General features: G+C 57.7%; 1 protein-coding gene across 2 annotated transcripts; it reads right to left on the bottom strand.

Moving 5' to 3' along the window:
* Window positions 1–256: 256 nt before the first annotated feature.
* Window positions 257–19203, bottom strand: BRPF1 (bromodomain and PHD finger containing 1). Of its 2 annotated transcripts, none has more exons than XM_032798913.2 (13): window positions 18570–19203; window positions 16566–17528; window positions 14734–14890; window positions 13518–13649; window positions 12918–13046; window positions 11709–12021; window positions 9576–9878; window positions 5349–5636; window positions 5108–5255; window positions 4315–4451; window positions 4099–4217; window positions 2070–2224; window positions 257–1187 (listed from the first exon to the last, which is right to left on the bottom strand). In XM_032798913.2, the coding sequence occupies exons 1-13, from the start codon at window positions 19166–19168 to the stop codon at window positions 1004–1006; spliced, it is 3627 nt and encodes a 1208-aa protein (XP_032654804.1). In that variant the 5' UTR covers window positions 19169–19203; the 3' UTR covers window positions 257–1003. The 2 variants fall into 2 exon arrangements, with proteins under 2 accessions (XP_032654804.1, XP_032654802.1); XM_032798911.2 differs by having other exon boundaries at window positions 12900–13046.

A 19203-nucleotide genomic window follows, 5' to 3' on the forward strand; every position in this document is an offset into this window, starting at 1 on the left:
CCCATCTTCTCCGTCCGCGCGTGCCAGCTAGCCGCAAGCCAGTAGGTCTAAAAGATGATTGGAAAAAGTTCTCTGATGTCCGCGCGACTGACGGTAGCCCAAAGCGCCCCGGCGGCTCTGCAGCGCCTCATCCCGCCCGGCCACGGCGCTCTAGGCAGCCGCCGGCACCTCTATGGCCGAGACCCCGCCCCCTCGCAGCGCCCGGGACGTGCCCAGGCCCCGCCCCCAGCCTCAGGCCCCGCCCCCAGCCTCAGGCCAGGCTGCAAATAGAGGGTTTATTTTCTCAGACTCCATAGATTTTCTTCCTTCCAAATAAATACAAACGAGCGTCTGACCGTGGAGGGAGGAGGAGACGCGAGTCCAGTGGGGGGGGGGGGGAGGGGGCAGGCAAGGCGCAGCCGCTCCCAACAGCGACCGTATCAAAGTGTGCGAGTAAAAAGATCACAAAGAGAAGTCCAGGGCTACACCGGCTGGAAGGGCCATGATGGGAAGCGCCGTTCAGTACCAAAATGCTTCCCCCAAGACCCCGAAATGGGCTACAAATGAGAATAATTTAAATTCTCTAGTCTGTACAGTATTTACAGCACCCTTCCCTCACTGGAGCTGTGCCACTGCACGCAGGGGGAGGCACCAGCCCCAGGGACCTGGGCCTGGCTGGGCACCTGCCCTGCCTCTGGGAATGTGACATTCAAGCCAGGGACCAGGGACAGGCAGGGCAGCACCCTCGAAGGGGAGGCTCTAGCAGTGCCAGCTGGAAACGGGGGAGGGTGCAGAGAGTACTGCTAGGAACTGCATTGAGCAGCAGGCAATAGCTCCGCCTGCTTCTGCTCTAACCCACTCACCCCTGGCTGCTTTCAGGAGCACGCTCTGTGCCAGTGATGGCGGCAAGCCCCTGCTCCTGTACAGACCAGCTGCACTAAGTGCCCAGGACTGAGAGCCCTGTTTGCCCTGAGACTGAGAAGCCATGAGCAGAGCCAGTGGATCACCGAGGCAGCAGCTGGCATCAGTCACTCTCGCTGGAGTCGCTGCTCTGTTCGCCTTGCACCTTGTTGCGGTGCTGCATGGCACGGTGGTAAGCAATCTGCACAGACTTGCGGATGTTTGACTTCCGGCCCTCCAGCATCTTCTCCTTATCCAGGTCCTGGTTCACACCCAGTGGCACAAGCTTGGTCCGGGGCAGCCACTGCCTGGAAGAAAGGACATCACACCTCATGAGGCTTCCCATTGTTAAGATGAGTTCCTGTCTGCATCCTGTAGAGCTTGCCCATACCGGTATTGCCCTAGCCTCTCCTTTTGTCATTCAGTGTTGAACGCATTCTAAAACAATATGCATCACCTCACCTTTTGGGGGCAAAGCCAGACTTTTAGGCACCTGCTCCCCTATTTGGTGTAAACGTTGCTTGTGCCAATCAGAAACGAACACACACGGGTTTTGGGCTCTGTCCCCTATGACACTTCTGTGATGTCATAGTGGGTACTTTAGGTCGCCCTGCCATGTGCAGACAGGGAGAGGAGAAAGAAAAATGAATCCTGTGTATCCTGTGTACACCCGTAACCGAGCCTGATCACCTTGAAGCCTCTCTCTCAGCTCACGTGTTTCAAACAGAGTTTCTACGTTTGCCAGTCGTTTTGCGTTGGTTTGTATTTGTAAGTATCGGTTATTACTAAATGCTGCATCTTTGTTTATAAATATTGTTAGTAGATATTTTAGTCGTGTGTTTTAAGTTTTATTAACTTTATTAGCTAATCATACGCTGCTCCCTTACCCTTTGTAACTATCCCCAATAAAACTTTAAATTGATTAATTTTAGTTGTGTGTGTCTGCAGTTTGCATCGTGACCCATACTCTCCTTGCATTCCTTACCTATATAGTCTATTGCTGGTAGATAACAGGCCTGCATTTCCTTTCGCCCCTGCGAATACGTGGCAATTTACACCCATCACCTGCATACCCCACCCTGAGCCTGGTGGAGTTCACTGACTCGCCCTCAGCACCGCATGCCCAGCAGGCCTTGCTCGGGGACTACAGAGCTGGCACACATCATGAGAAAGCCCTGGCCGGCCCTTACCAGGTGCGCTTGTTGTCAAAGAAGAGGACGAGGTAGAGATGCTCTCGTGCTTCCTGAGTCATCTGCTCTCCCAGCTTCAGCACCTCCAAGGGAGGCACTGGAATGGGGACGCCATGGTGGAACATACCCTCCCGTGGCATCTTCGGATCAATGATCTGCCAAACCAGCAGGGAGACAAAGGTGAGATCCCAGGGAAGGGGCAGAAGCCCCCCAGCTCCACTAAGACACTGAGGAAAGCCTTTCCTGGGGGTATAAAGGCAGAATCAGGATGCTCGCTCCAGCTGGGAAAAAGCAGAGTGCTGCCCCGCCCCTAATAATCCACTCACGCACCTCCCCTCAGCTCTTGGCAGCATTATGCCTTTGAACCTCCCCGCAGGGCTTGGTTTGACCAGTTTGTTCCCAGTGTTGTGCTTAGAGCCCAAAGGCCCCGTGTTAGTGACTGCACTGCAAAGCAGTCAACTAACACCAGCTCCCTGAGCTCCGTGCCTGTCACCTCAACAGCCTGAAGCAAAGGGGCTCCAGGTGTGCACAAAGAGGCAACACCACAACCAGTTCAGGCGAAGTCACAGGGGCTCTCTCCTGTTCACATCCCCCCTTCAGAAACAGCCTTAGCTCATGCTTGTGTTTGCAATTCCTTGCCTTCCGCGCTGGGCCTCTGGTATCACTGACAAGACAGCAGCTGGTGTGCTGAGAGCACTGTCTACCATGCTGATCACCAGACTCTCAGCGCTTCCTTCTCTTTAGACTGCGAGCGGACTCAGGCAGGCTCTGCATACAGCGCCTAGCACAGCAGAGCCTGGTCTGTAACTGGGGCTCCAAGGCAATGCCACAGTGCTAACAAACCAACTCTCTTGCTAGCCTCCGGGAAGAAGAGCCTCCAGCTCCCCGGGGATTGCGTGTCCGCTGCACTCACACGAGTGAAGCTGTATTGGAGACCCTAGAGCCTGCAGCTCAGCCTCCCGTTACCCTGGGGAGCAGATCTGCAGAGTGACAGGGGTATTTCCATGCTCAGGGCTGAGGCTGGAGCGGCACTTTCCAAGGTTCGATTGCTAGGTTTTTAAGGCCAGAAGGGACTTTCTAGTCTGCATAACAAAGGCTAGAGAGCATCATCCAGCGACTCCTGCACTGAGCCCCACCACTGGGTTTGACTAAAGCAGGACCAGCTAAGAACTGAGGAACAGCTGGGGCCAGGATCACTAGCCTGGGGAGCCAGCCAGTCACATTCTAAAGGGGTTCACAGCAGCAGCAGCAGCACAGCCGTCCTGGGTCAGACCAATGGTCCAGCTAGCCCAATGTCCTGGCTCTGGCAGTGGCCAGGTGCTGCAGAGGGAATGAATAGAACAGGGCTGTTATCCAGTGATCCAGCTTCTGGCAGTTGGAAATTTAGGAACACCCAAAGCATGAGGTTGTGGCCCTGCCCATCCTGGCTAACAGCTATTGATGGGCTGTTCCCCATGAACTGACAGTTCAACCCAGTCGTACTTTTCTTCACATCCCCTGGCAACGAGTGCCACACAAGAACTTCCTTGTGTTTTAAACCTGCCACCTAATCGTGTTACGTGAAGAGGCAAATGATGCTTCCCTATTCACTCTCCACCTGTTATGACTGTACAGACCATGCATAAGTGTTCTCTCTGGGAGGCAGGGGGCAGAGGAGACCTGAGGCCACCCCCAAGAACAGGGCTACCCCACAGGATTTGCACATTGGAGCAAATGGCAAATGTGCTTTAGCCCTAATTGTTATGGGAAGCAGCAAGCCCTTTAACTTCCACACTAGTCACAGGGCTCAGGGAGACAAGCCCACAATCGGCACAAGAGCAGCAAGCCTCCAGCCGGACTGGCCCAAGGATGGCAGTGACATGTGGCGCAGATCATCTGGGAGCAAGGGGAGGGGATTCCCAGTGTTCTGGCCATCCAGCAAGAGAATCTGTTCACTCCCTCACTAGGAGCCAGGTGAGATTCTGCCAGGCCCCGGATCCTGCAGGGGGAGGAAAAGGAGAGCTGAGGGCACCCAGCCTGCTGTACCCACCAGTGCTGGGTACGATGGGTACCCCCTGCACTTAGCCCACACCAGGTCCAGGGCGTCCAGAGAGGAGTCTTCATCTTCCGACAACCACCCGGCTCCACGCCCAATGCTCTTCCGCACCACTGCGCCAAAAAAAAAAAAAGAGGGGAAGAATTAGCACTGACGCTTCCAGACAGCGACAGGAGCCGGAAGCTGCTGGCTGAGGCCCAAGATACTCACTGCTGTGACCAACGCCTCGCCCAGCACCAACAGAGTAGGACTCATTCTCCGTTCCAGAAGTATCCTCACTGCTGTCCTCTGGGAAGTTGACACGGGAGAAGGAGGGCTTCCCTCTGCCCTGCTTCGAGGGCGTCGTGCTGTGGGAAGGCAGGGAAGCAGTCCTGTTACTAGGTGCCATGTTACCTTTCCAGGCACGGGGGGGAGGAGATCCTTAGGACACCCATGCTTTGGGGAGGTGGCCAGCCAGCGCCCTCAGGAATAGAGCCCACAGCGCTCAGCAGAGGAACTGCCCACAATACTGTTCTAAGATATGGGGCTCTCTAGTCGCCTTTGAAAGGGGGAGTCAGTGATTAAGTGAGAAGGGTCCCCCCAGATGGCATTCCATCCCACCCCCACCCAGGTCTTCACTCCAGCGCAGGCCTAGGGTCCCTCTGTCCACAGAGAGAAAAACTGGCACAATCCATCCAACCCATGCTGGCCTCCAGCAGACATGTGTGGGAGCAACCTCTGTGCAGTTCTCTGGTTTGGGCTCTCCGGCCATGGTCTCACCAAGAGGGCTGTTTGACAGCTGCCCCCAGGGCAGGGCTGAGCGCTGGCAGACACATAGCAAGCCAGGCCCAATGAGTCCCAGAGTTTGGGGCTTTGGGCACTGCATGTGAGGGGAAGGGAGGAGCTGGGGCAGCCATGGTGGGTGCTTCAGTCTTGAAAGGGTTACTGCTAAATGGATTTACAAACAGGCTGAAGGCCCCAATCCTGGTACAGCCGCTGGGACAGAGCCACCTGGGCACTGTACCTGGTGCGATCCGAGGCAGCGCTGCTGCTGCTGCTGCTGCTGGACTCCGAGTCAGAGCTGCTCCGAGGAAGGCTGCAGTCATTCCGGTAAACCAGGAAGCTCTTTTTAACTGGCTGGCTCCCGCCACTGAAGCCATTGGCTGACAGGTCTGCAGCAGAGCCAGGTGAGGGACATCATTAGTCACAAACACAGATCCAGCATGGTCCCCTCCGACCCTCGCTGCTGCAGCATCCACACTCACCAATGGGAGGGTCTTCGGTGGATTTATCGCTGTCGCTCTCTGAGCTGGAACTTGGCCGTGGGCTTCTCCCTCTCTTCCGCTGGCGCTGCGACCCCTCCATTATTGGAAGCTGTGGGGGACCTATTGGGCTACTCCCATGCCCTGCAGCTAGCTGGCTGTCCCGGTTCTTGGGTGGACGTCCGGGGCGTTTTGGGGGCCCTGCAGTTTTGGGGTTCTTTTTGGAGAAGAGCACAGAAGTCCTCCTGCCGACCTCGTGTGCTGGGGTGGAGGAAGAGTTGGAGCCCAAGCCTGGCAGAGGGGATGAGAGACAGCATGTTCAGAAGCTGGGCAGCAGACTCCACCACGCTGCTCCACTCCCAGCTCCCCAGGAGAGCTCTGGAAATCTGCCCCCACAGCTCACACCTGCCTCCAGCAAGGCCATCGGGCAGCAGTGCGCAAAAGCACGAGGGGAGAGCGGCGGGGAGCTCAGGGCTGGCACAACAGAGCTGCAGATCAGCAGCACAGCTTTGTAAGGAAGGGATAGTCCCATGCCTTCTCCCATCTTGCCACCACTGTCCATCACATCACCTGGGCAGTTGGCAGAATTGCAGAGAATCCTCGCCAGAGGGGATCTCCAGAGAAGCCTCCACCCTAGCAGTGCAGCTACTCCCTCATGTTCAGAGACACTGAAATTAACCAAAGGAAGCAAGATGAGCAGCAACAGCATCTCCCAAATTCCTCAGGCTCCATCTGGGAGCTCCCCAGCCCTGCTGTGCCCCTGAAAAGCTACAGACATCTGAAGTGCTTTTGAAAAACCTTGCACTTCCCTGTGCTAAAAGCCCAGCAAGCCTGCAGCAGGAAAGCAGTCCAGCCCCATGGATTCCCACTGGGCCCCATGCCCACAGTCAATTCATGGCCTGTGGTTATTTATGAAAGGGACTGAAGGATGGAATTTCTGCCATGCTCTCAAGGCAGCCAGGCCCAGAGCCTCTTTCCTTGTGCGTGCCAGGGAAGGGGGAGCTTGCAGGTGGTCAGTGGTTCAGCTCTTAGCTCTTGGCTGCTGCATTGTTCTCCAGGCAGCCTAGCTCACCGGCCAACACTGCTGGCTCCCGTCCAGCTCTGACTCCATCCTCTGCAGCCTGGCTCCATAGCACAGTGCAGGGAACACGCCCTGCCAGCCAATCAACTGCCTTGTGGGGGAAAGCTGCCGAGCAAGTGGCAGCTGCAGGCAGGTCCTGGCACAGCTGGGAGACAGGAAATGAAATGCTGGGCACCTGGTGCAGCAAAAAGGGAATCCTGGATTGGAAAATGCCCAACTACACTCTGGAGTTGGCAACGGTCCCATCTGAGACAAACAGGGCAGGTCATGCCTGCCAAAGCTATTGATCCCAGCTTTCCAGACTCCAGCAGGCAACACCTTCCTGGGTCATGCTCACGCTGTTAAGGTGTGCCAATGTGTCGAGTGTGGTAACCCGGCCCGGGCGCTAGCCCCTGCAACCCAGAACGCTGTCCTGGCACAAGACGGCCAAGGAGAGGGCTCGGGATCCACTCGAAGGGGCAGTAGGAAAGAGCTGGAGGGGAAGAAAGATGCAGAGGCTGAGCTGGCGAGTGGAGCTGGGGAAGGGATCAGATAAGAGAAGAACTGGGAAGCGAGGAGGAAAGAAGGAAAAGGAGAAAGGTCTGAGGTCAGGAGACGCAGGAAAGTCAGACCTGGGTCTGGGAGCAGACACTCAGCAAGGGAAATGGAGGGACGTGCGGGAGAGGGCATCATGGCAATCCACCCAGTGAAACGGGACCAGCTCCAAAGGCACTTTTAGCTTAAACCAGACCCTGCAAAGGGGAAGTGAGGCAGCCCCCTCTCGCCAAGCCTCAAGCCCGTGCCCAGAGACTTGAGTGTCTAGTGAGGCAATACAGGCCAAAGGGGCCCAGTGCCCAGGTGAAGGCCCTGAGTGAAGAAACCTGCTTGGTGACAAACTGGGTGCAAAGGGACAGCGCCAGGAGCAGCCAAGCCAAGGAGAGGCGAAGAACAGGCCAGCGAGAGCGGAGCTGCACGGCCAGCCCAGGAGAGGAAAAACTGCCCAGGCTGCTAGAGAGAGATCTCTGCGCCGAACCCCATGACTCTGGACCTAGCTGGGCAGCGTGGCCAAGGTCCCCTGGGTCCTGAGCGGGGAGCCTAGAGCTGCCCGTTCGAAGCATCAGGCCTTGGCCAAGGAGGGCGGATTTCAGCTCCTGCTCCCTGTGGGGTTTTCCCGGCTCGCTTCCAAACCCGTCCAAAGGAGCCCGTGTGTCCTGGTTTGCTCCGTCTCCCCTCCCGGTTAGCCCAGCCGGGTCACCCACTCCTCCCAGCAGGCCCCCAGGCCCTCCTGCTCTGCCCGCCTTCACCCAGCCTCTCCTCCCCAGGGGCCCAGCCCGCCCCCCACCATCCAGAGACCCGCCTCCCCCCAGTCTCTCCTCCCCAGGGGCCCAGCCCGCCCCCCATCCAGAGCCCGCCCCACTCGGCTCTCCTCCCCAGGGGCCAGCCCGATCATTCCCAGAGACGCCGACCCCCCCGGGCACTTCTCCTCCCCAGGGGCCCATGACCCGCCCCATCCAGAGACCCCGCCCCACCGGGCTCTCTCCCCGCGTCGCTGCCCAGCCCCATTTTCCCATAAGCCCGCACCCACCATCGGCTCTCCTCCCCAGTGGCGACCCACTCTGCCCGCTCCCCATCCAGAACTCCGTCCCCCACCCAGCCCTCTCCTCCCCACGCGGGCCGCCGCCTGACCCCCCATCCAGAGACGCCCCCACCCGCTCGCCACTCTCCTCCCCAGGGGCCAGCCACCCCCCCCCCCATCCAGAGACCCGCCCACCGGCATCTCCTCCCCAGGGGCCCAGCCGACCCCCCCCATCCAGAGACCCCCCCCCACTCGCCTTCCCTCCCCAGGGGCCAGCCGCCCGCCCATTCCATCCAGAGACCCGCCCCCACCCGGCCTCTCCTCCCCAGGGGCCCAGCAACTCCCATCCAGAGACCCGCCCCCACCCGGCCTCTCCCCGAGGGCCCGGCCATGCCGACCCACCCCCCAAATCCGACCCGCCCCCCTGGCCTCTCCTCCCCAGGGCCACCAGCCCGACCCCCTCCCAGAGAACCTGCCCCCGGCCTCTCCTCCCCAGGGTGCCACAGCCCGACTCCCATCCAGAGACACCGCCCCCCCGCCTCTCCTCCCCAGGGGCCCGGCCCATCCCGACCACCCCCCCAATCCAGGGACCCGCCCCCACCTGGCCTCTCCTCCCCAGGGGCCCAGCCCGACCCCCATCCAGGCTCTCCCGGCTCTACTCAGGCTCCTCGCCAGCCCCATCCAGGCTCTCCCAGCCAGGGTGACCAGATGTCCTGAGTTTGAGGAGTTTGTCCCGCATCCCAACCAGCCATTTGTCCCGATATTTTGTTTCCTTGTCTTCGGCGGCAATTCGGCGGAGCCCTTCAGTCGCAGATGGTCTTCAGCGACGAGTGCTTCTGTCTTTGGCAGCTAGGGTTATTACCCGACGCCAAAGACCGTCTGCGACTTGAAGGGCTCTCTGCCGAATTGCCGCCAAACTCCCGGACGGGTGAGTGTAAAAAAACACACACCCCTGCGGCGGTCGCAATATTTTCCCCTTAACATCTAGTCACCCTTCTTCCAGCCCCACCCGGGCTCCCAGCCTGCCTCCATCTGGGCTCTCCTCCCAGTTAGCCCCACTGGGTCAGCCCACTTCTCCCAGCCCCGATCCAGGCTCTCCTCCCCAGGGACCAGCCTGACCCCAATCCAGGGGCCTGACCCCACCCTGGCTCTCCTCCCAGTTAGCCCAGGCAAGCCGGATCACTGCAGGGAACTGGCCAAAGAGTTCCATCAGCCTGCAGGGCAGGCCCCAGAGCTTATTTCTCTCCCCGAAACCTGGAAAAAACAGCATCTCCAGCGGTACCCAATCCCCTCCGAGGGGCCCCGCTGCAAGAGGGAGCTCCCAGCCATCTAGTCCTCACACCGAATGCTTGGCACGTTCCTGGCCTCTCACGCCCCTGCAAGCTTGTAATGCTGCTCTTCAGGGCCACTCATGAGGAACCAAGGAAGGAGCAGGACCTCCTCCCACCCCAGCCTCTGCTCTGGAAGGTAAGGTCCATGGCTGCTGATTCTGCACACTCCACCCTTCTCAGGCCTTGCCCAGACATGGGGTTACACCAAGCCCCTGGGTATTACATGCTGTGCCAGGGTGTTGATACCACCCCCCAGCCAGTACCTTTGCCAGTTTCCTGGCTGCTGCTCTCCTCTGCAGCGCTGTCGGTCTGTATGTCCTTCTCGCAGGGGTGGTGGACCTGCAGGATCCCCCTGGCGGAGGCGCCGTGCCTGTCCAGCACATCCCGTGGGTGAGCCAGCTTCCGGCGCAGGACTGTGATCTCCTTCTTGATCATCTTGGCACGGCGGGAGCGCCCGATGCTCTGCTTCCCAGCACTGACCTCGTCCAACTGCTCCAGCAAGATCTTAAGCTGCTCCTCCAAGGGCAGGTGTTTCTGATTCTCTGACAGCAGCAGCCGCACCTCCTCTGTGGGCACAAAGAGGGTCAGATGGGTGAGGGAAGCCAGGTAGTGCTTTGAAATTCCCTTCCTCCTGGAAAGGGGACATGGCAATCCAGAGGGGATTAACCCACAGGCACAGAACAGTCACCTGAAGGGGCCCAAGAGACAAGCTCCATGGGAAGGGAGGAGCCGAACAGGCTCAGTCTCAGAAATGCACAGAGCATAATCCACATTGAGCTGAATGGGCCAGGGGTTTGCCACTGGATAGAGCAGCACAAGAATCAATTGATTAGGGGGGTGTCCTGGAGCAGGGAGGGGAGTGTGTCCCCTCCGCCCCAGCTCTGGGGAGACCCCACCTCCTGGGCCCTGTACTCAGCTCCAGGCCTCTCAATTCCTCCAGCTGCTCAGACTGGGCAGGGCCAGTCCTGCGGGTTGGCAGTCCAGGCGGTGGCCAGGGCAGCCTGCCATGCACAGGATTTGCCTGATTCTTACCTGACCTGCTAAGAGCCAGCTGGGCTAACAGAGGCAGCAGACAGGAAGGTGAAGCAGCAGCCTCTGGAGAGGGACCCGAGCTGCAGGTGGCAGTTGGATGAAAAGCCGAGCCAGGTGACTCCTCCGGAGCCAGGGTGCCCCCCTCCCCCATGCTCCACTGTTGTGTGCAGTCCCCACTGCTCCTATCTCGCCCTCCTGTTCCTCCTTGGAGCCTCTGGCCACTCTGAACTGGGAGCATCCTCCTGTCTGCTATGTGGGGAGAGGGACTGATATCGGAGTGTCCCCCTCCCCTGGCCCATGTACTCAGTCTCCACTGAGCTGGGGTAATAGGACGGGGGAAATCTGTGTGTGCTGCTGCATCTCCGGGTCCAGCAGCAGCAGCTTGTGTCTGAACAAGCCTTCAGATGCCTGACCCCGAGTGCTTTCTTAAAGAGACAGCATGCTCAACACTCACTCAGCCACACACACAATCCCCACAACACATACTTCACAGCACAATCCTGGTATCAGGAGCTGCTGCTCTTCTCCCTCTTCTTACACAGCCTGCAGGGAAAGTGACCTGGATGCAGGGAGCCCGGATGTTGCTCCTTGCTCCCTCCCCCGCCCCCCCAACAGCTCCCTAACGGTGGGTGTGGGGGGCCACAGAGGGGCAGGGGTGCAGCAATGCCAGGTGCTCTGTCACTGCATCCAGGTCAGTTTTCCCATGTGGGTGCAGAATGGGGTGCAAGGATTAGGGGTGAAGGGAGGGTGGAGAGCCCATGGGGGGCCAGGGGGGCGTGCCACACCCACAGGGACCAGGGGCACCAAAATGCAAGTTTGCTCAGGGTGCCATGTTCCCTAAGGCTGGCCATGTGCAGGGGAGTGGGGCTGGCCCTGGGAAAGGCACTGCCCTCTATTCTACACCCTCACTGTCCTGTTGGAGGGAGCTGAGAGGGGACTGAAGGAAAGAGTCTGGCTTGGGGGCACATGACAGCAGCTTGCCAAAGGGTGCCGCATGGCACAATATGCATTAAGTCACACCCGAATCCTTAGCACAAGACCAGGAAAACCAGATTCTCTTGTTGCACCTGACCATGTGCACCAACAGCGCTGAGGGGCAAGCCAGGAAGCCCATCTCCATCTGCCAACCAGCAAAATGCACCTGACCCTCGGGGTCCAGAACTGCCCCTGTCTCTTTGGGGAATGGGCATGTGAGCTGGCTAGGAGACATAGGAGGAAGTGGCAGATATTGCCGGGGGAGGATGGGGGCACTAGAATTATGTCCTGCCCTGGCCTCCAATGATCTAACAGGAACTCCCCGCTGTGACTTCCACGGGTGACCCTCCTGCAGCCTTTGCACCCTGGGATGGGGTGTCAATACCCACCCTCCTCAGTGTCTCGGTGCAGCACTTCATCCACAGGGATGCAGTGTGGAAAGTGCATGCCTGTCTCAAAATCAATGCCCATTTTCTCTGCTTGCCGGCGAGCCTGCCGCAGCACAGCTCCCCCCTGCTCTCGCAGCCGGACGGCCGCACGGTAGAAGATTGTGTCCTTGGCATTGTATTTCAAGCAGTTGCTGACAATCAGGTTGAAATCTTCCTCAAAATCATCCAAGTTCAGGTAGCGATAGGCCTCCAGGTTCTGCTTCATGGTATAGAAATCCATTGGCTTCTTGATATGATCTAGGTAGTCTGGGACCTGCACAGGGAGAACAGCCAGAGCTGAGCCTGGAGTCACACCTCAGAACTACCTGCTCCAAGAAAACAGCTGTTAGAAGAATCCAGTCCTGGTGCTTTGCCCAAATGGCGTTGCATACCCTGCAAACACTGCCCGCTCTGTGTAGACACAGGGAACAGCACTAACAGACTGGGGCTAGGCATACTGCAGCCCAGCCCAACACCGGGAGCAATACAACTAGAGGCGTTTCAGAGGTGCCATTGCTCACACCACAGCCCCAGCCCTAGCCCTCTCCTCTGGCTGGTGGCAAGCAGGAATCCAGCCCAGGCTCTGGAATTCCCTAGGGCATGTCAGAGGCTTGCTTTCCTCCCAGATGGGTTGGAGGGGGTGGAATTTCATAGCCCAGTTACAGAGGGCTCCAAGATGTACAAACACATAGAAGAATTGCAAGAGTAGGGCAGCGGGCACAGGCAGGCACAGCCCCTAGCGAGATAAAACCGAGAAGGACACAGTTGACAGACTCAGAGTTTTCCACTGCATCCGCTCGGGAGAAGTCTGATGCCAAACTCATTTCATGTCTATGCCTAGACAGAGTGCTTCCAAGCGAACGGATGGGAGCATGCTGAGGGTCCCACTGCACCCTGTCTTTCCAAGCAAGGAGCCCTGCTTGCCTGACCCAGCCCACCATAACCGCACAAGAGGAATACGGACCATTCATCTCTCTGCCAGTCCCTGTACCAGGCTACAGTCCCAGCTGTGCTCAGCTGCCCACATCCCCACTTGGCTAAGTCCCCGGGCCGCCTGCTAGCTGTCTGGAGAGCACCATTTGCTGCCTTTGGCGAGGGCAGACTGGGGTTGAGTTTGAGTGAAGTAGAAATCCGGGGGGAGGGGGTTCTTACTTCGTAGATTTCTGTTACCTCAGACAGAGGGACCGGCTCGCTGAAGATGTTGCCCGTGTCCTTCTCCTGGAGCTGCTCGAGAGTCCTGCGGAGGAGGATGAGGAAGGGGGTCAGCTGCATCTCCAGTGCCACCTGCTGGATTTTAATCTGAAACACAAGAACAAGGCGGGACTGAGCCTTTGCCTCCTGGACCTGTGCTACAGCCCTTGGGACGCAGACAAGGCTCTGGGTGTGATCTGGACTTCAGAGAGAAAAGGGGAGCCATTTCCCAGCTGCTTCGAGAGGCCAACTTCCCCGTGCGATGGCTGCACGCAGGATACTCTGACTGGAGAAACAGGCTCTGACTCAGTGTGTCAATGCCAGTGAAAAGCAGAGATGCAGGAACAGCACCTGCACTTCCCAAAGCCCCACCCCCCTTCAGACCCTGCTGGGACAGGGCACAGCGTAAGCACACACCACTGCACGGCATAAACAGGAGAATCAGCCAGTACTCACGGGGGGACCTGCGCTCCCCTCCCTCCCCACACTCAGGTCAGGAATCTGGGCTCGTGCCAAGCTCCTGCAAGGGGGGCCTGTGCTGTCACCCCCAAGCTCCCAGGAGGGACACACAATTGTTACCGTCTCTCTCTTGAGCTTCTCCCGTTTGCGTATCAGCTCCACCAGCAGGCGCGCGCGCTCTAGGTCATGGCGGAGGCGCTGCCATGATTTCAGCTGCTCCTTCAGGGCCCAATTCTTATCCTCTGTCTCCCTCTGCAGGAACATCAGAGACCATGAGATGGAGGGAAGCAGCTTCCCGTGGCAGTGTGCTGGAAACTTTTTCCCCGTGAAGAAGGAGGGGCCTGACATTTTCAGAAGTGACTTGAGATTCCAGCACATCTGAAAATGGGCTGATTTCCAGCCAGTGCCAAGTACCCGAAGTGTCTCAAGTTGGGCGGTCGCTTCTGAAAATGCAGACTTCTAATCCCTGGGGTTACAGAAAGACCCTTCCCAACGTGACCCAACATAGCACTGCCTGCCAAGGACTTAGATAAAGCTGGTGTGCCTCTGCAGCTGCTCAGAGCTCTGCTAAAGGGCAGTGGAGCAGAGCTAATAATACTCTGGTCAGTTTCACTGCCCCCACAGCAGGGAAATGGTGAATTTCACTCTGCTGAGTATAGCTGGGGCAAGTGCTGGAGCTGCTCTCCAGGAGCAGCCCACAAACCTGGGAAGGAGCAGAGTAGGGGAGACCTCTGCCCATCCCAGCACCTGGGGTGCCGGAGAAGAGGTAGAGTGACAACCATGAGCCAGGAGGCTCTAAGGTGGTGAGCAGGGAGCAGAAACCCCTTGCTCCTTTCCAGAAACCAGAGGCACCCACTAGTGACAGGCTGATGCAGACGGTAGGAACAAGCAGGGCTCAGAGCCAGAACTCTGGTAGGAATTCCTGCAGCAGGAATAGGGGACTGTGTTTCTCCCCGGGACACTGCCCTGGACCTCCCTAGTAGGCTCTCCACTCTCACCTGGCCTCTGGCTAGCTCTCTGTAGTAGGTTTTTCCAACCCCTGACAGCTGGAGACAGGCAGGAGAGACCAAGGCAGCCAGACACACTCTTTGCATCCCTCCCCATGGCGAGCTTTGGAAGGTCAGTGCCTGGCAAGTCTCAGATGCTGAACAAAGTAGAGAAAGGGGAAGCAGCAGTGGTGGGGAGCTGGGACTGCCCTTTCCTCCGAAGGACAGTTTGGCCCATTCTCCAGCATGGCTCTGAAATTGCAGGCATTATGAGCAGGAAATGCTTCGGCCCCAGGGCCCTGGGATGCACAACGCACACAGGACATCAGCACCCAGAGCCCAACCCGTACCTGGTCACAGTTCCTTTGTGACTGCAAGTGTGTCTGCAGCCGGCGCAGCAGAGGCACTCCATTGCGGGACTGTCTCTTCAGTGTCCAGTAGCTGTGAAGTCTCTGCATGAACTGACTCTTCCTCGGGATGGTTAAACGGTTAGTGATCTTACTGAGCCTAGAGAGGGAGGGAGAGAGGAAGGGAGGTAAAGCACATACATGATCAGTCAGGTGAGCCCTGCCACTGACAAACCAGGCCCAGCGAGAGGTGCCTAGCCACACAAGCCAAACCCCAGGGACTCAGCTCAGGATTGGCTGGGGAGTTTCCTGCAAGGCAGCAGTCCAGCTGAGAAAGGCGTGAGACAGACAGGCTTCTCTGCAGGACTGTGCTGCATGGCATTCTGATCTCGAACCTGATAAGAGGAAACACTTTATTCACACAACATGTAGTCAGTCTGTGGAACTCTCTGTCACATGATCTCACTGAGGTCAAGAACTTCAGGGCTTAAGCCAGTTTCTACCTATTAGAGACCAGGATAAGGTCTAATGTGGGGGGCAGACCATTACTAGTGTGGGGTTCTCCTTCCTCTGAAGCTTCTGGGGCTGGTCACTAACAGATACAGAAGACTGGACTAGATAAACCCCGGGTCTGATCCAGTCTGGCAATTACTATCTCCTTGCAAAGCCCCACTGCTCTGCTGGTTACCAGCCCTTCATCCTCTTACCCGGCTCACTTTGTGAGGCCACTGTACAACTGGCATGCTCCCTGTCCTGCTTGGATGGTAAACTGTGGGTCAGGAGACAGCTAACGGGAGGTGAGAAACACCATGAGGACACCACAGATCCTTAGATTAGTTGGCCCCTGTGGTCCTGGCTAACCTTATGGGTCTGTGGAGCACAGGCACAGGCGTTTTCCTAGTTCCCACAACTTTGAATTGTGCTCCAAAGGAGGGCAGGTACCACCACTCCAGGCTGGGAGATGGGGCTGGGTTAACAGCCAGCAGAAAGCATAAATGGGACACTCACATGGTGTCCCAGCAGCTAGCTCCATTCAGCACAGACTTCCTCAGGAGGATGGCCTTGGCCCTAACAAAGAGCTGAAGGAGCAGCAGGGCCAAGGGGAGAAATGCAAACCAAGGCAGATACATCAGCAGTACCCCCTTTCTTCTACAATGGTTTGTTCCAAAGTCCCTGAGGTTAACATAACAGGAAAAGACCCCTGGGAACCCCCAGCAGCTTCCTGATGTGTCCTGCCGTGCTCACTCTGCCATTAGACTAACAGCAGCCACCTCCTGCTCCTTCCGGCCTCAGGCACCTCCATGGAGCAGCACAGCGGAGAGGAGCTCAGCTTGTACTTATGAAACTGGCTGCAAGACCCAGAGCCACACTGCTTGCAGGATTCACCAGCGAAGCCACCAAGCACCCCGAACAAGGAATGAAATAAACTAGAGCTTGGCGGGGCTAATGACAGGAATACAGACTGTCTCGCCAAGGGGGACTGTACCTGTGGGAGGAGCAGGGCCTCGAGGCAAGGGGCTGTCTGGACAGAGGGGCTGTACCTGTGGGGGGCACAGGAGCCCAAGGCAAAGGGCGGGGCGGGGGGGGAAGGACCCCAGGGCAAGGGCTGTACCAGGAGAGGGTGAGGGGGAAGCGCAAGACCCCGGGGCAAAGGACAGTCTGGGCAGAGGGGCTGCACCTGTTGGGGTTGCAGGAGCCCGAGGCAAAGGGCTGTGGGGGGGGGAAGGGGGCAGGACCCCAGGGCAAGGGGCTGTACCGGGAGGGAGTGAGGGGGGAGCGCAGGCCTGTGAGGCAAAGGACTGTCTGGACAGAGGGGAGCGTGCCAGGGGCCGTACCTGTGAGGTGGGATGCAGGGCACTGACACCACAGGTGCTGCCGCTCGCTTTTCTGCCAAGATCTTCCTTGCCTTCTTCATTTTGATTCTGGATTTGGCCTTTGCCTTCTTCACCTTCTCTGAGCTCCAGCCTTTGCCGCCCTCCTCCTCCTCCTCCTCGTCCTCCTCCTCCCCTTCACTGTGGGAGAGGGCGGGGAGCCTGCGCACAGAGCCGGGCGGGGTGTGGATGTCACAGTAGGCAGTTTTGCGCACACTGAAGGAAGTGCCGTTTGCTCCCGTCTCCCGGACGGGCTCCATTTTCATGTAGAGTCCAGCCTGCTGGGCACAGGTGACATGGAAGGCAGTGTAGCAGTTGGCCTTATGGCACTGGATGCAAGCCCCAGAGCCACGCTGCTTGCAGATGTAGCAGGTCAGCTTCCACCGGGCAGGTGGGATGTGTTCAATGCTGTCTATGGGCTCCAGGAACACAGTGTTGGCAAAGCAAACTTCTGGAATCCAAAGGGCACAGACCACATGTGCCCAGCGCCCATCGTCTGTCTGCTTGAAAGCACCGCCCTTGTTAGGGCACAGAGCACAGTCCACTGCCCTGGAGGGGGACTGGAGACACCTTCTGCAGAGCCACTGGCCTTCGGGGATGTAGGGCACCCCGTAGCACTCCTGATGGACAGCCAGGTTGCACATGTCACAGAAGAGAATGACGTTGCTGTTCTGACATTCTCCATCATTGCAGATGCAGCAGACTGCGTCCTCATCAACCAGGGCATTGGGGTCCCCCTTGTTGTGACTCTCAAAGTAGGACTCCTTCTCCAGCCGGTCCATTAAGTACTCAAAGATCTCCTGGGGAATAGGACTCACACCCTCCATCTTCCGTCGGTCATTCATGATGTCCAGCCAGATATAATCTTCCTCGTCCATGTCATACTCCACCTCCTCATCCAGCTCCTCCGCTGACTTTTCAATGTACCTGAGAGGCAGGTAGAGAGGGAATGAGTGACTGGGAGGAACCAAGAGCTAGTGCAGCCTAACCCCCCAAAGGGACCAGAGTGGGAGATTTGAGCACCATGGCCACGAACAAGCCAGAAAGAAAAAGGAAGGGGAAGGAACCCACTGAAATGGGAGATGTTGCGCATACCTCTTTTCTCAGTTACTGAGCAGAACTGCAGTATGCTGGTGCGGCCGGCACAACGCAGCAAGGACATTGCACCAAACAATGCTCCTGCTTGGCAACTGATGAAGCTTGGAGTATCTCTTGAAGGCAAGACAATCCCATGGAACATGGTACCAACCCCCAGGCAAGTTGCCCTGTGCTCCGGGACCTTTTAACCTAACAAGTGGGGTAGTTCAGCTTTTCTCATGGGCCAGCTGTCACATCAAGTCCCACTTGGAATCTTTTCTTCACATCGTAAGCGTTTCTCCTCTTACGCTTCTGGAGCAGATTCTGCGGCCAGTTACTCAGAGCAGATACAGGGTACGTCTACATTGCAATAAAACACTGCAGTTGGCCTGGGTCATCTGCGAGACAGTAAAATTGCAGTGTAGACTTCTGGCTTGGGTAGGAGGTGAGCTCTGAGACCCAAAGCCTGGGCTTCGGTCCGAGCCTGAATGTTTACACTGCAATTTGCTAGCCCCCAGTCCAAGTCCATTGACATGGCCCAGTCACGAGACATACCCTCAGGAACCGCCAGGCTCTTGTTCCGCCACCTGCTATGGGATTGTACCAGTGAGAAAGGGTTTGATAACAAGAGAGGTTTTGTCAGCCAGACAAGAGTCTCCAGCTTACAGACCCCGGACACCACAAAGGGGAGCAAAAGAAAAAGTCCCTGGAGCCTGCAACAACAGTGCAGCACGATGTGTAGGATTCACCTCCCCAGAGAGGCCCATAGCAGAAACAGACAGGTACCATGTACACTGGGCCTGGACAAAGTACTAGATAGTAGGGAACAATCCTGCCCCAGTCCCTGAAACCTAGCAGGGAGTCCCCCACCCTCCAAAGGGCACATGGTACCTGTAGTAAGAAGTGGGGCGAGGAGGTGCATCGGGAGTGTCCTGCTCCAGCTCCCGGTACACCACCTCTGGGAGCTTGGGGGTGGTGCCTGCAGAGGTGCTATGGTGATGGTGGTGGTTGGAGTCCTTGCGCTTCTCCTTGTTCTTGTGCTTGCCAGCTTTAGGGGTGGTGGCCGGGGTCTCTGTGTTCTCCTTGTTGCTCCCGTTCTCCGGCACCTCCTCAGGAGCCTCCTCATCCTCTGACACCACATCAAGATTGTCAAAGATGCTAATGCGGTGCACGCGCCCATGCAGGTCCACTTCCACCATGCGCTGGGCCTGGGCGTAGGTCATCACTTCACGGCTTGGTGACTGCGAGGTTTCCGAGGGGCTGGGGGACTGCTTGTTGGCAGTGCGGGCCTGGCGCCCCTTCTTCTTGTGTTTGCGGATGGGAGTATGCTGGGGTGGAGGTGGGTTGTCATGGTCATAGTGATAAAGATGGTACTCGATGCCGCTGTAGCTCTTGTAGATTTTGCGGCAGGTGCCCACAGGGCACTCATATGGGGGCTTGGTTGCCCGCAGATTGTGGCAGAATGTCTTCACATCAAAGTCCACCCCCATGGCGTCACCTCTACAAGGGAGTGGAGTGAGAGACA

This window comes from Chelonoidis abingdonii, chromosome 17 (genome assembly GCF_003597395.2).
Source record: "Chelonoidis abingdonii isolate Lonesome George chromosome 17, CheloAbing_2.0, whole genome shotgun sequence".
Classification (NCBI taxonomy): Eukaryota; Metazoa; Chordata; order Testudines; family Testudinidae; genus Chelonoidis; species Chelonoidis abingdonii.

Bases quoted from the DNA above. Each gene is read 5' to 3' on its own strand.
- BRPF1 (XM_032798911.2), bottom strand. From the start codon at position 19,168: ATGGGGGTGGACTTTGATGTGAAGACATTCTGCCACAATCTGCGGGCA. The intron at 13,650-14,733 runs GTACGGGTTGGG...ATGTTCCTGCAG, and splicing joins CACAAAGGAACTGTGACCAG to AGGGAGACAGAGGATAAGAA. The intron at 1,188-2,069 runs GTAAGGGCCGGC...CCTTTCTTCCAG, and splicing joins TTTGACAACAAGCGCACCTG to GCAGTGGCTGCCCCGGACCA.